This window comes from Gouania willdenowi, chromosome 21, assembly GCF_900634775.1.
Source record: "Gouania willdenowi chromosome 21, fGouWil2.1, whole genome shotgun sequence".
Lineage (NCBI taxonomy): Eukaryota > Metazoa > Chordata > Actinopteri > Blenniiformes > Gobiesocidae > Gouania > Gouania willdenowi.
In genome coordinates, this window is record NC_041064.1 from 11750116 (window position 1) to 11766734 (window position 16619).

The 16619-nt window shown below is 36.2% G+C and overlaps 1 protein-coding gene across 1 annotated transcript; it reads left to right on the forward strand.

Annotated features, from left to right (window-relative positions):
• Nucleotides 1-5873: 5873 nt before the first annotated feature.
• Nucleotides 5874-15346, forward strand: tank (TRAF family member-associated NFKB activator). Its single transcript, XM_028437000.1, has 8 exons — nt 5874-6040; nt 6970-7111; nt 9225-9333; nt 10034-10104; nt 11423-11481; nt 11613-11731; nt 12972-13372; nt 13985-15346. The coding sequence occupies exons 2-8, from the start codon at nt 7013-7015 to the stop codon at nt 14180-14182; spliced, it is 1056 nt and encodes a 351-aa protein (XP_028292801.1). The 5' UTR covers nt 5874-6040; nt 6970-7012; the 3' UTR covers nt 14183-15346.
• The last annotated feature ends 1273 nt before the right edge of the window (nt 15347-16619 follow it).

Here is a 16619-nt window from a genome sequence, read left to right on the forward strand (position 1 = left end):
ACCAGAAGGTTTTGGATTATTTACTACATACTTATCCTGGTAAATTGCAGCAAAAATGTGTCACAAACACTTTCATCTCTTAATGATGAAAATAATCAAAGTATCCTGAAATTTATTTTGTAGAAATTGGAATAGGTAAAACATTCTCTTCTGAATATGAAAAACGTATTTTTGATTTAATTTTAATGTTGTGTAGTAAATACATAAACAATTCATGGTAAATCTGCAGTATGGCATGTTTAAGTACAGCCAAAGTCAGATATACCATGAAGCAAATAAGGAAGCAGTGTTTTGTGTGAACTATTTTCTATTTATTGATCACATAGAGAGTGATAAGAGGAGTGATGAACGTGCTCTCACTGTGAAGTAATTTCCGTGTCACCATACATTGTTTCAAAAGTTGTATGTGTAATTCCAGGGTAGTTTCAGAGCTTAGATGCCATCTTGTATATTACATGTCATCATTGAATGTGAAGTAATTACTATATTTGGGGTAGCTGTGAACAATGCCCAGATACACAGTTTTTCTCCACTTTGTAAATTGGCAGTGGCCGTCCATACGGTTGCCGTATCAATATACCAACATTCTATCTGTACGCAGTGCCCCTCATTGGCCAGTTTATTATTATTATTATTATTATTATACATCAATTTTATATAGCGCTTTTCTGGGTACTCAAAGTCGCTTTTACAATGAAGGGAGCAGTGTTGGGGTCGGTGCCTTGCTCACGGGCTGCTCGGCAGTGCTTGAGAAGTGCCCTGGCACCTCTCCAGCTACCAGAACAACCCTAACGGGGGTTGTCCGTACTGTAACTGTATGAATAGACACTTTCTTGTAAGTTACACAGAAGCACAAAGTTGTTCCTTAAAGTTTCCCTCAAAAATAAAGAACACCATTCTAATCAAAATAACATTAAAATGACAATTAAATGAATGTCTTTAGGAAAGAAGAATGTTCTGTTCATTTGGATTTTCTGCTAAATGAAAAAACGAATGAATGAATAATGGAGGGAAATGCCAAGAAGGCGTGATTTGAATTTTTTTTTTTTTTTTTAACATGTCACTTTTTATAACTCTATCGCACAAGATGTTCACAATAAGTTCCCAACAACAACCATAAAAAGTGAAACTACAAACAAGGCCTACTGTTCTCTGAGTTTTCAAATGGGGTTATTTGCAGCAGTTTTGGTCCATAAGTCAACGTTGGTAGGAGCAGAGGTCCAGGCTGGAATGTCAGTCAGGGTCAGAGATGAAAACCTGACAGGATTCAACAAAGTGACCTCTGGAGGAGCCAGTATGCTGGATCCCCACTGGGGTGGAATGGCCACATGGAGACGAGCTTTAATTCATGCTCTGAAAAATGTTTTGGATTACATTTCCTTTCATTTGGGGAATCAAGTCAGTCATAGTTGCAGTCATTGTGCACGCCTATTAAGGGAATGCGTGGACAACCTACTTGGCTGACTGGCAGGAATTTGTGAAGACACATCAAAAGGAAAAGTGTAACAATGAAGTACTGAGATAACCTTCATCATAAAAAAATGACAAACTGATTAAATATCAGTAATTTCCCATCAACTATTCCAGCAGTCTACCTGATATCACTTTCTCATCAGTCTTGCCAAATAAGTGGAAGAGAATGAGTTTTTACTTCTTCCTAAGCAATCTGCAATGGATAGGTCTCATCTAAATCCTGTCCAGCAGAGGGAGGTAAAAACATTTTTGGATGTAGAGCTTTCCAAGAAAGGCCTGGCCTTACAGACTTGGTCCAGCATAAAGACCATCTGAAATATGAACCTACTCCCATGCACAGGAGATGCAGGATCCCTGAACATTTGCTGAGACAGCTTAAGAGTGAGAGACTTCAACCAGCGAGTGGTCAAGCTCTGTGGTATTGGTCCCAAAGATCCCAAACAATTATGTTTAACTGAAGTGCTGCATTGACTTCAGATACCGGAATTAGTGTCAAAGCTTGAGTATCCAGTACCCCACATTAACAAACTGCTGGAAAGGTTGGGATCCGAGCATGGGGTATTCAGCTAGCTCTGCACCAGAGATGAAGGAGCAATAGCAGCTTTCACATCACTCTATGGTAAGTTCCAGTTCCAGATGCCATTTGGTCTCCAGGGGGCTCCGCCAACTTCCTAGCAAACGATTGACCAAGTGTTGAGAAATGTTCTACAGTGTGCAGCATCTGACCAGGATGATGTGGTGATCTTCAGTCATTTCCTGGATGGACCATGTTGTTCACCTACACCAAGGACTTCGCCAGAATAAGAAAACTGGTCTGACCAATGATCTGGGCAAGTCCGCACTTGAGCGCCACCATGATAGCTGGGCCAGATTGTTGGGACAGGGGGTTGTCATACTTCGTGTGGGGAAGGTAGATGGGGAAGAGAGCCTAACAATGAAGTGGGAAATAGGATCACTGCCATATTATTTTCTAGAATGTCACTTCCTCTTATAGACGGATCATTGAGCGCTACGATGGCCAAACATTATGAAGGAATTTGTATCCAAGTGTGGTTGATATAATTAATTTAAAATTTTTGTTATTGTTGGCTTATTGAGTTTATTTATTCAATACTTGTACAGTATATAGATATCTTCCCCTTTCATCTGAGAAATCAAAGTAAATACGATACATTACACTTATCTGACAAATCTCTTATTTGCAATTTGCATCAGTAAGATAAGAGATAATATGGCTAAAAAAACACTTTACTACAATTTGGTTAAAGTTGAGGTTCCAGTCTTTAACAAATATAAACTTGTGCTTGTTCTTTTCCTCTTTCCTATGGTGTCCTGGTGCAAGACTTTTTGGACACCACAAAAGAGTTCTGGTAAGAGTGGTTCACAAAATGTTTCAGCCTGCACCCCCTTTGAAGAATGAAAAACTCTCAAGGCCCCCCATCATGATAAATTGTCAACAAAAAAACAAAAAAATGGTTAAAAGAAGGTGTGACCTTTTTTGAAAAATAGTTCACAGTAAATTTGGAATGTTCTTCTTAAAATCTCATAAATCACCATCAAATTTGTAATCATGCTTTAAAACCGTAGTTAAACTATTTTCTTGATAAAGTGTACAGAAAAAAACAATTTCTATTTTCCATGCTCAAGGTTCAGCAAGGTCATTCTAGCGCCCCCATCGCTCCGCCTTTCGTGACGTCATGCACCCACTAGGGGGCGTGCGCCTCAGTTTGGGGATGCTACACTATACCACAAGAAGTCAGTTGTAAATTTATATTCTAAACAATTTACATTTGAGATGAAAAATAATGCATGTGTCTCAGAGGTGTTGCATACTTGATATTATTTTGAAATGTATTATTATGATTTTTTATTGTGATATAATACTTTTTCTCATGACATGTGCCTGACTATATTATTTTTTGTGATCTAAATAAAACGTATGAAGCTGAAATCAAGCCAACAAAAAAGGACTAAAGCAGCTACATGACAAATCAACAGAAAGAAGAAGTCATCCGCTCACACAATGATGCAACATTTAGTTGTTTCTGTTGCAGGTTTCGGGACATTTTGGAAAGGCTTAGTTTTTACCAGTAAAATGTGTGTGTGTGTATTTTCTTTAAATGGCATAAACAGGTAGCCTACTATCCTCTTGGTAAAAATTAAAATCATGACATTGATGAAAAACTCATCTCAACGTTTAGAGCCAGGGCGGAGCCTATAGTTAATAGCACAGCTGTAAGCAATTCCTTGTAAAAATGTAGTTTGGTGCTCAAATTACAAGAAAGAAAAACTGCACAATTGCTCCCACTGCATGTCAGGGAAATCACCAACAGCTTTGTTTCAATGAATTAGATACATGTGTCCAACTCGAGGCCCGGGGGCCAAACTAGAGCCAGTGAGTCAAATAACTAAAGGAAAGCCTTGATCTTCAAGTAGAAAAGCAAAAACAAATTTCATGTAGGTCTACAAATGGATTTTGAAGTAATTTTAGTTCAGGGGCCAAATATGGATACATTTAATCTCAAGTGGGGAATCAAACAATTTCAACATTAGTGCTACTTTGCACTTCCATGTACAAATGATATAAAAGTATGTAGTATATAAAGCACGACAATATCCAAGCAATAGGTGACAGGTAGTGACTATATTTATTTAATTTGGGGGAATCTTGTCAAAAAAAAATTGAGGCTTTAGCAGGAGTTTGAAAAAAATTTGGTTTCTTTCAACTTCTTGAGAGTAAAAATGACCTCCATCGTGTTAGCATGGGAAAACTGTGAAACTCTACAACGATAGTAGTTTTATTGAATTTGTGATACACTCAATGAAACTCTACTTGAATAATTGTAAAGTTGATCTACTTCCAAATAAATCTGTTGAAATGTTTTTTTTTTTTTTTTTAGTGTATTATTTTGCATGGATGGTAATATTTATGTTTGGATATGATACAGGGATTTCAAATTACTCCCAATTTCTGCTTCATTTCAATAAATAATTCCCATGAAAAGGTACTATTTTTAGAATATTGCCAAAATTCCATTTCCAAGTTCCTTTGTGAATATTTTTTTGCCCCTTTGAAACCCTTCTGAGATTTCCACAACTAGATTATTTGGTCATTTAGACTGTTTTCTCTGTTTTAAAGGGCCGGATTTGGCCCCCGGGCCTTGAGTTTCACACGTGGTCTACAATATAAGATAATAGACCATTTCTTCCTTTCAAAGGGGAAAGTGTTTCTTTCCCACAAACAGATCCAAGAAATGTTTAAGTTTAACAAGAAACACTTTATTTTTTCTAAATGTATGCAATTGTTTCAATACATTTCATAAGGGATCATCATCATGTTCATATTTTATTTGCCACTAACAATGTTTTAACCAATCGTAAAAAAAAAACATGTAAGTTGTTGTACAGTTTGTAATATTTTATAAAAATCCTATTTTTGTTTATTTAAAACAACATTGTTATCACCAAATTAGCAACGTTTTTAACAAAACGTTTTCAACAATTGAACACATTGTTTTATGAAAAATTCAAAAAAATATATCCACATCATGTTCATATTTTAATAGCCACTAACAAATTTTAACCAGTCGTAAAAAAAAAAACAAAAAAAAAAACATGTAACTTGTTTGTACAGTTTGTAATATTTTTTTTATAAAAATCCTATTTTTTGTTTATTTAAAACAACATTGTTATCACCAAAATATCAAAATCTTTAACAAGATATTTGCAACAACTGAACACATTGTTTTAGTAAAAAAAAAAAAACATATCCACATCATGTTCATATTTTAATACCCACTATGGTCGTATTTTAATAGCCACTAACAGTGTTTTAACCAATTGTGAAACATGTAACTTGTTTGTAAAGTTTGTAATGTTTTATAAAAATCCTATTTTTGTTTATTTAAAACAACATTGTTAGCACCAAATTAGCAAAATCTTTAACAAGATATTTGCAACAATTGAACACGTTGTATTAGTAAAACAAAAACAAAAAACATTTAAAGATGGTTTATTTTAATACAAATATTTATCAAGTACAGCAGAAGTTCTGACTACATCTGTCATTTTTTTTTTTTTTTTGTCTTTGTGCGTTTGAAGCCTGGCAAGTAAATCCGATTTTAGATGGAGCTCATCACATGGTCCATGCGGGCTACCAGGAGCCCGCGGGCCCCATGTTGGTGACCTCAGTCCTAATACATAACCTTATATGTGTTTTTTCTTTTAAATATGAAATCACAAGATGAACTGCTTTGCCACACGTTCGGTGGTGTGGGTTAAGCTTTAGCCGGGTTAGGCTCAGTGTTTTTGCTGATAGAACCCTCAGCAGCTTCCCCTGCCTCACAGCCTCACTGCCTCTCGCTGATTGGTCAGAACGGGGCGAAGGCGGAAGTCTGCCGAGCACGGGGATTCCCCGAGGGAAGTTCCCAACTCAGGCGGACTATGTTAAACACACACAGCCATATCCTCTCCCCCGCGTCGATACTTTGCAGCAGAAAACTAACCAAACGACGCTGTTCTCGGGTGAAAACAGCACTTTGGATTACTCGCAGTTACTCTAATGAAGGTAAGTAGACACTGAGTGAAGCTGGTCTGAGGAGTTGTAGTGGTCTGTGAGGTGTAATAATAATAATAATAATAATAATCCTCCTATAGATAGTCATCCATTGCAGTCGAACACTCATTTGAAGTGTAAAAAAACGGAACTGTGTGTGTGGAGCAGATTTCAAAATGCACACATTCATGTTCTTTTACAACGTTTAGTTCACTGGAATCCACTAAAACATCTGTATTAAAACAGCCAATGCAGAGGTTTGATACACAGATACTGTATTACTTTGATATTTATTAGAAATATGGCTTAAAAATTAACCAGATTACCTTCAGATAGTTTTGAAGTTGTTATTACACATAATGTGAAAGGTAGTAAAAAGTTTGAAGCTGCAGAAGCATAATTTTTCCTCCAATATACCTTTATAATATCACCACAACTGGATTAAATGAGCAGTCTGACACTTGTAATGCTATTTACTTGAGAAACATTGAGGCCTTTACATATTTATTTATTTATTTATTATTCATTCATGTTTTTATTATATACAGTAGAATTATAGAAACTTTTGTTCTTGATGTGACTGGGTATTTGATAACTGGATTGCTATGACGATTATTTGATAAGAATTGTTTACTAACTTCTGCTATTGCATCAGCAAATTCTCATAGAAACTTGTATATTAACATCATCCTTTCTGTAATTTTGTTATCTAAAAATATAAAGCGTATTTCTTTTTTTAAACAAAACAACTTTTCTTTTCTATCTATAAAATAAGGTGTTAAAAACTAGCAACAGGCATTTAAAAATATTATTAACAGACATTTACTCTTGAATCACTATAAATTAGCATGTTAATATATCGTTTTGTGTCTTTTTCTTTTGGAAATGAAACAATTTAAACCACCATTTAAATTATTATTATTTATTTTTTTAACTCTTAGAGCTCATGTCTGCTGCGTCAGTGATGATTGCCGAGCACGAGGCATGGAAAGAAACATCGGAGACCAGCTCAACAAAGCTTTCGAAGCCTATCGTCAGGTCTCCATCGAAAAGGACATTGCCAAGAAGAAGCTGCAGCAAATGGTATAAGATTCTATGATGAGCAACAGCACCACATTTGTTTGTGTGGATATGAATAAATCATTATTATAACTGGAAAAGCACTCAGCGAGCGCAGACCTCCGCCAAGCAGCTCATTTCCACCCATGCAGTTTCTGCTTAATTTTGCTTAAAAACCAATAAAAATCACTTTAGAAATATTAAGAACATTGTCATTTCCGTTTCAGGATTTTCATTCTGTATTTTCCGTCGGTTTTAAAAGGAAAGCTTTAAGAAACTGCAACATGACAATGAAGCTCATGATGATTTCAGGAAGTTTTTTTTTGGGCCTGTAATGATTCTGATTATTAGGGGAAAAAAACAAATAGGAAATGTTTGGACAGATTTGGGAAAATCTGAGGCTGTGGTTTAGGTCGTATTTGTAATGACACACAAAGGTCTGCCCGTCTTTCTTTCATCACATGAACGAGTGTTTAATCATCATAATCTGAGAAAAATTACACACAAATTACAGAAAAACATGAAACAACAACAACAACAACAACAACACACTAAAGGACCATTAAAAAGACTAATTCACTCAAAACACACACCCAAGACGACTACATAGATACACAAACATGACAGGATAGATAGAAAAATACATAAAAGAACAACAAAATATACATAAAAACACTAAAGGAGCAATAAAATGACAACAAAGATGACAACATAAAATAATTCAACATCTCCAACAGCGAAATCTTCGTCCATCCACCACAAATCCAGAATAATTCCAACAAAAATGTATATCCTCACGGACAAAGGGAGAATATCCAACCTCTGTACTACAATCCACAGCGAAATATCAATGCATGATCTCGGCGCGTCGCTGTCCGCTTTCCAGTGCGGAGACAAACTGTTACGTCTATCGTCTCTGCTATCACGCAGGTATCACATGACCTAGCTTCCCTACCACTTCTACTTTACCCATTAGGGCTGGACGGTATGACCAAAAATGTATTTCACGGTATTTTTCCAAATGCTAACGGTTTCACGGTATCTGACGGTATTTTTTTTTTCACGTATAATCAGGTGTTCACAGCGTTTTCTACTGGTTAAGAGAGGAAATACTGCAGTACATTGATAATATTGTGGAATATTTCCACACTAGTAGTAAAACAAGTTTGCAACAGCATTAGCTTGATTTTCTAGCTTTAAATGCTGCATACTCAGTGGTGTGGTGGTTTCTTATGGTGATTAAGGTAACGTTTTGTTTGCAGCTCCACCAGGACTTATTTTTGCATTATTGGAATTACAAATTGCGATCGTTTGCTCTCTTTTTTTTGTGTATTACTGCCGACATGCTAAGCTAACTGTGCCCCCGTGTCCGTGAGAGCTTTCAATTGCGTCTTTCTTATCCATTTACACGTATGATTTACACCGCAACTAACACCAGAGCGCTACTGTTTACCTTCCTATTTAGATGTGCAACGTTAAAAAAGGTCCAGTCTGAAACGCGGCGCAGCGTAGAGTACCGAAAGTTGTGTAATAAAATACACGGGTACGGCGGTATATTTAAAAATTCATATCATAACGAAAATATATACCGGTATTTGGTATGAACCGGTATACCGCCCAGCCCGATTACCCATAAGCCACTGCGTTTAAGGGACCAGGCTCAGGCAAAGCTCACATCCACCCATATTGTGATATTCACGAGTGGTATTTTCTCATTTTTGGTAATCCAGAACATCACCAAAATGTTATCACCTGCTCCGTGTCCCATTATCAACATTTCCTGAAAATTTCATCCAAATCTGTTCATAACCTTTTAGGTTATCTTGCTAACAGACAAACAGACAGATAAACGTAGGGTAAAACATAACCTTCCGCTTTGCGCTTCGTGGCGGTAATAATGCAACACTTTCCATTTTTCACCTTTACAAAAAAAGGTAATTTAGTTTAAAGTGTGTTTCTTTGTTTATTATTACCTAAGGTAATTCATGACATTGGAAAACAGTGTAAGACAGTTTAAAAAGATACAATTGTGCAAAAAAAAGTCTTAAACTTCTAATGATGACAAAAGGATTACACCTCATTTAAAACATGCTGGTTCCAAAACATAATGCAAATGTTTTTTTTAATTTTTTTACAGACTGAGTATTACGAACAGTACACTCAGGAGCTTCAAAAGCAGATTGAGGATCAGCAGCAGTTAATTTCTGAACTTGAAGCTCGACTGTCGGCAACAGGAAAACCATCAGGTTAGTGAGATGTGATCGTTGCACCTGAAAGAAGGTTGGACTGTGGCAAGCAAACTACAGCATTATGCAATATTTGTAAACTGTTTAATGTGGTTGCATCAAGAGATTGTAGTTATCTAGATATATTTATTTTTTGAAATACAATTGGCTACTTTCCCCATTATGTCCTATTTAGTTAAGCCACGAGTGTCAAAATCATTTTAGTTCAGGGGGCAAATACGAAGCAGTTTGAACTCAAGTGTCCACAGATTTTACATGAGAAAACAACTAAACAACATTATTCTGCCTGAGTTTGCACTTTTAATGCACTGACAATATCCAAGCAAAAAGTGACATATATCAGTATCTGTCCATGCAGCATCTTTACTTGAAATTTCCCTCATTCTGAAACCAATATTTATTTAATTTGGGGAAATTTGCAGGATTTCAAAAAAATCTCCTGCGGACCACATTGAAGGTTTTGAAGGTCCAGGTTTGGCCCCCAGGCCTTGAGTTTGACACATCTGTGGTTAAGGTGTAAAATAGTCACTAACACTGTTTATAAAGTCTTTACAGTACTGTGTTGTGTGCATATATCTTATTAAAATAATTTCTATGAATACTAAAATGACATGCCTGACACTGGCGTTGCATTGAATTGAACTCTAAATATTAAGGTGATGATTATCAGAATAATATTAATTTCCCCTCAAAACTCCAGGTGAGATGAAATGTGAGCCGTGTAACCATCTTCATGAGGGAGGCGACACTTATCAGAGTGCTAAGTATCCAGTAAGTTATGAAACAAACACGTTTCCTACATTTACTTTTGAACAAACGTAAAATCGCCTTTATTAATTATGTGCAAGTCATTCAGAATTCTGTTTTTATTGACCACAGCCATAGCCATGAGACATGATGTTAAAGGGAGGATTACTTTAAATAAGGGCCTTTGGTTCATCTATTGACATAAATAGTTCAAATATATACACATTTAATGTTCAGAAAGCATTTAGCAGTCACTATTATCAGGATTTCTTTTTTTCATTATGGAATCATATTGACAAGAAGTGATCATCCAAATGTTATTATTATTATTAGGGGCTTTTAAATTAATTAATTTAAAAAAGTATGTATGGTTCATGCTGATATCGGATCAATATCGGTATCGGCCGATATACAAGGCTGTAATATTGGTATTATATCAGAAATTAAAAAGTCCCTAATTATTATACCAATTACCACAATATTTTATTATTATTATTATTATTATGGGTATTTTTTATTATTTTATCATTAGCCTTTATTTAGTCAGGAGAACCATATTGAGATTAATAATCTTTTACAAGTGTGTCCTGGCAGAACTACATAAAACTATTTTACAGTGTCAAAAATAATACTAAAATGTTCTTAAAACCAATGAATAGCAATACCAATATATGCACTGTGTGCATGATAGTGTTCAGACAATGTATACAGACTTGCATCTTGCAGTTACTGGCAACAATTTTTTGATGCATATTTTTAAAAATCTTTATATTTTTATTTAATTTAATTTTGCACAAAGTGATTTTCTCCTGCTGTGCTGCTGTGACACTGTGAATTTCTCCAATGTTGGATGAATAAAGGATTATCTTATCTTATCTTAAATAGCGCAGAAAACAAATACATGAAAAACAGTAAAAAGCTTATGAAAAATACAACCATAAAAGCCACTAAATAGTTAAAAATAAATGAGCTAAACAAGAACACGGTGAAGTTTTTGTGAAAAGGTGCCATAAAAACTCTCCCAGTGAGACCAACTCTGTGAGTTTAAAGTCTTATAATGCTGATATTATTATTACTATTACTAATAATAATATTTCCTTCTGTTTGTGTTTAGTCGCAGTGTGATCACGGTTAATTCACCAGGTGGTGCTAGAGGATAATGTCACTACACAGTACAGCAGCTCTATCTATGCTGTGCACTATTAATCAAAGCAGAAAACATTTACATTAATAGATATAAAGTTGTGATCTATAAATCAGACTACAGATGTATGTGCACTATTCTCATGGGTGTTTGTTTGTTGTTAATTTAGGCATTAAATGTTTTGTTTTTGTTCTTTAGGAGAAAGCAGGCAGCGTCGCTGTTGCTTCAAATCTGCCAGCAAACAGCCGGGTTGAGTAGTATGGGACTCTTTTTTTGGATTTTTTTAAAATAGAAAAGAATTAGGCATATTAACACGCGATTGAATCTAAAAAAACATTATTCTTAACGTCTTTGATGTTTCCTTCTTTTGCATGTGTTCGTCTGACAGTCAGGATATGCTGGAAGCTTTCAACGCAATTCATGGCAAATTCCGACAAATTCAGTCTTTGACCCGAAGACAAAAAGATCAACTGAAAAGGTTCCACGGAGGCAAAGATAAAGCAAACGGTAAAGTGAATATTTGCATCACATTTACTGTTGTGTGTTGCACACATCCTGGATTTGATTTTGCTTATTTTTTTTTCTTTTCTTTTTCATATAATGTAAAGAAAATGTGTGAAGCTATATACTCTATGTCAGATTAGGCAACTTTTATTACAGCGGGGCCACAAAAATGTGTTTGTTTGATCGGAGGGCCACATTATCAACATTCATGTCAGCATTTAGAATAATGAGCAATCTGAGCATTAATACAGGAAACAAAAAAAAGAGTATTTATAGTAATTTTGTGTGTTTTTCTCTCATTCTGTGTATTGTCTTGGTCAATGTGAGGCATTTTGTGCATTTCTGTTGTCCTTTTGTGTATTTTTCCTGTAAAATATATGTTGTCTGGAGTCCTTTTATGTATTTGTGTTGTCATTTTGTGTTTTTTTGGAGTAATTTTTGTGTATTTTTGTTGTCGTTTTGCGTGTTTGTTAGTACTGTGGGTTTGTGGGGTAATTTTTTGTGTTTTTGTGTAACTTTGTTGTCATTTTTTGTAATTCTGTAATTTTGTGTATTACTGTTGTCGTTTTGTTCATTGATTGATTTTCTCTCGTCTTTTAGTGTATTTTTTTGCAATTATGTAATTCTTTGTATTTTTTTAATGTATTCTTGCTTTTATTTTGTGTATTTTTCTGTCATTTTGTACGTTTACTTTAGGGGGCCGCATAAAATTAGATTGAGGACCGCATGTGGCCCCTGGGCCGCCAGTTGCCTATTGCTGCTCTATGTGCATCATATCAGCTGCAAACTTATTTCGTATCTATGTTGAATTGCATTGTCCCTGTTAAATGAATAAATACATGAAAATTAGATTTAGTTATTTAGTCAAGGTCACATTTATAAATGAGGTGGTTGTATTGTTGAATAGCTGCATAATGTAACTTAATTAAACCTGTGTTTTTAATGTTGACATGTAGTTTTTTAAGACTAATGTTAATGATTTCAAATGATTTCTGAATTGGTTTTTGTTAGGTCTAATTTTTGTGAGTTGATTTTGGATAGAAAAAGAAATTATGGAAATTGACAGCAGCTTTTTCTACATGTGTTGCTTTTTTTTTTTTTAAATTGTTTAAAAAAAAAAAATGAAGTTAATTTATTTTGCCAATAACTCAAAACCAGACCTGAAATGTACCAGCCTGCTGACTGAAGGAAGGGAAAACAAAAACTGTGCAAAATTCTCATATTTTTTTCTGCCGTCTGACAGATCAGCGCTTCTCCATGCCCATCCAGTGCACGGACCACACCGCAGAAGCTGAGGTTCCCTTTTCCCCAGCTCTGAGGTCAGCCGTGGACGTCTCTCCTCTGCCCACTTCTCTGGCGTCTCGCGGTGCCAGCCAGGATGACAGAGACTTGGTCGACTCTCTGACTAAACTCAGTGTCAAATTCCCACCCTCGGCGGACAGCGAGTACGACTTCCTGAACAGCGCCCCGGAGCGTCACGTGCAGGGCCTGGCCGTGCCCGTGAAGCGGCCTCTCGGAAGCGTCTTCTCCCCGCTACCAGAAGAGGAGTCCGTGGAGCTGCCCGTGCCTTTTGTCTACCCCTCATCTCCCTCCCACTCTTCGTCGTCTTTACCCTCCCAGGAGAGCGTGCGAGGACCCCAGCAGGTGAGAAACACAGGAGAGAAAAAAGGCCTGAGAAAAACTAGTAGCAAATTATCAAGTCCCTGATTGGTCTTTGCTAATGGAGGAGTGAAGCAGTGTGAAAGTCCAAAAATATCTCCTTGGCTAAACTTGAAAAATGTATTACTGTGTAATGTGTGCTGATTCTTTTTTTAACGAAAAAGCATGGACGGCGCTTGTTATATTTGGCACATTTGCTGCAAAAGTGTGAGCCAGATGGAAGTGCATTACTGTATCTGAATCTGATGAAACAAGGATGATGGTTAAGTGGGATTTTATTGCTGATGTGTGTAAAAAAAAAAAAATGTGAATGATGTACAGACAGTACAGTAAGATGTAAATGTTGTTGTAGTCTTCGATTGTGTGATTCATTTCTTGGATGAGCTATATAAATAGTCAGATAATGAGACACTTGAGAATTCTAGTCTTGCACGGCTGAGTGTTTGAACATTGGGGGTGATTAAAGGACTTCTTTGTGCGTTTATTTAAAAAAAGCAACAAATGCTTCCAAATGGAGGCCATGTGTTTCGGTTCTCTATCACAGGTTGAATGAGTGGATTGTTTGGAGAATTAATGATGCTTTTGTTTGCCTCGCAGCCTCTCTGGAGTCCTGAGCTGTGTGAGGCGGTCGACGTTGGGACGGAGCAGGCGACGCCTCAGAGCAGCAGCACCAGCAGCACCAGCAGCACCAGTATCCCTGATAAATGCGCCTTCTGCAACGCCGTGGTTCCTCAGGCCCGCATGAACAGCCACCTCTACTCGCACTTCTCCCCTAAGAATGAAGCCGACATTTGACGGCGGGTGTGAAAGACTGACGGGAGTGAAGGCCACGAATGCATCCAGACTTTTGCTGTGTTTGGTGACCTCGTCCTGCTCGCCATGAAGTGTGTGTGTGCGTTGTATTGGATTTGAAATGACACTGCAGTACAACTGGAATCCTTTTATTTAATGATGAAGAATTGAATGGTACATTTTCTTGTCCATTATATTTTGATCTATTAAGATTTCCTTGGATGATGCATACAAGTTTATTAGCAAATAAACGGACATTTTACTCTTGAATCACTATTTATGATATAAATCTTTTGGAACTGAAAGATGGACATTGGACACTTTTATCATTTTTAAAATTAAAACAGGGAAATAATTTCTTTCTAAACTAATTCATACACGCAAAAAAGGAATATGCAGAAAAAGTTGTCATGTCCTGTTGGCTATGATTGTTTCCTCTTATGTAAAAGCAATATGCTATACATTAGAAATGCCAACTAGAGACAATAATATGTTCGCTACGCAAACATTTCCTAATTAGGTTTTCTCCCCTTAATGAAAGTCGCGTTGATTAACACATATTTCAGGTGTGTGCTTGTCGTTGCTTCAGGGTAACTATTTTTTTTTTTTTTTTTACCATAATAATGTGAAGCAGCAGTATGTTTTTTTTTTGTTGTTGCAATGTTAGGCCTGTAAATTACTTTATAAGCTGGTCTAGCATGTGTTCGTCTAGTATATCATTTTTTCCCTTTTAATTAGATGCAATATTAGTGCAGATGTTATTTGTAATCCTTTTTTTTTTTTAACAGACAATTGCCCTCCATCTATATTACACCTTAGAAAATAATTCCTTGTGTGCCACTTTGAAATCCCATTATCGGCAACACCTTTAAATAGTCATCGAAATGCAGTGCAATGAAGATATTTTACCGCATGTAAAGCTTGAATCCTTTTTTTTTTTTTAAACAGCTGCATTGAGTGATGGCTTCTGCATGTCTTCACACCTTCTGGAGAATAGCAGTGATAGTCACTATTTAATGTGATAATGTTTAATGAAACAGGGACACTGTTGTGCAGTGAGGCCCTTGTAGACCTTCTGCTTTTGGGCTGGTAACACTTGTGCTGGGTAGATGAGCCCTTGTGAAACAACAATTAACGTGGAAAAAAAAAAAAAAAGAAATTCTGTTACATATTTGAAGCGCCTTGTTATAATCAAATACCCATTTATAGGCTGATTGAACTGTTATTTCTGAGCTTGTCTAAAAAAAAAAAAAAAAAAAAAAAACCTTTGGAATCTGCACCACTTCCTTGATCATAATTACGTCATTTGCTTAGTAAATGAGTTACAAACTGCAAAATCATGTGTACATACACAGATCAGCACTGCATGTTGATATAACCAAATGTGTCAGACGTGAAGTGGGATTTTTTTTTTTTTTTTTTTTTTTTTTTTGGAATGATTAAAAAAACCCAACAACACTTAAATCTAAAATTTTCATCATGTCATGAACACCGAGGAGCAAATTTATTCACATTTAGTTTTTGACAAATACGCATCCCTAATGATCTTCAATAGTGAATCTGTGAACATTTGAACATTGTGCAGCCTGCATGCTTTTCTCTCTGGGATCATGAACAGCTGCTTGCTCATAATTATGTTGTCATTCATTGTTATTTGGACGAGGAAACTCGTACTGACAGCATTTTTTTTTTTAATCATGTAATTTATGGCTTTATCTGTACTCACTGTAAAATTTACTTCAGCTTTATGGTTTTTTTTTTATGTTTTTTGTTTTTTTTTTGGGCATCGCGTTCATTGCCAGCAGAACATAAGCTCAGATTTTTCCTTTTGGGATGTTTTTCTTACCAGATTTGAAATGGGTTTAGGTGTTATAAAGAAGAAAAAAAATGAAAAAAAAGGAGAAGAATATGGATTGAGATGGAGAAGTAGCAGGCTGATTAGAAGGTGTCAAAATTGCTGGGAGCAAGAAGGTGAAAGCAATCAGGGGTGAGAAGAGTGCAGCATTCGTGAGGGGCAACTAATTATCCATCTCATTTGTGGAGAGAAGCATTTGAGGCAGCTCTAGCCCACTGAATGGTGACAGATTGGTGCGGAGGAGAGGGGAGGTGTTAGAACAATGGAGCCCAGCTCATCATTACTGCATGCTAATAAGCAGGGCTTCTGCACCAACCACTCAGTGCTGCAGAGAGTTTCTGGGGAGACATGGGAAGTCGCCGGCTTCAGGGAACTACAGTTATTTCCAAGTAGGAATGAGAAATATGAAAGTGACACACTCTATAGCTGTTGGCAATCTACCATTACATACTGGAGGTTGGAGGTTATCCAGCACAGATGCTGATCTCTGTGGTCGCTCTTATCAGCTTGTCCTTGGAAGATAAAACGTACTTTTGAGTGCTGCCGGTGTTTTCAAATGCATTAAAAAGAGTTACAGTTCAATTA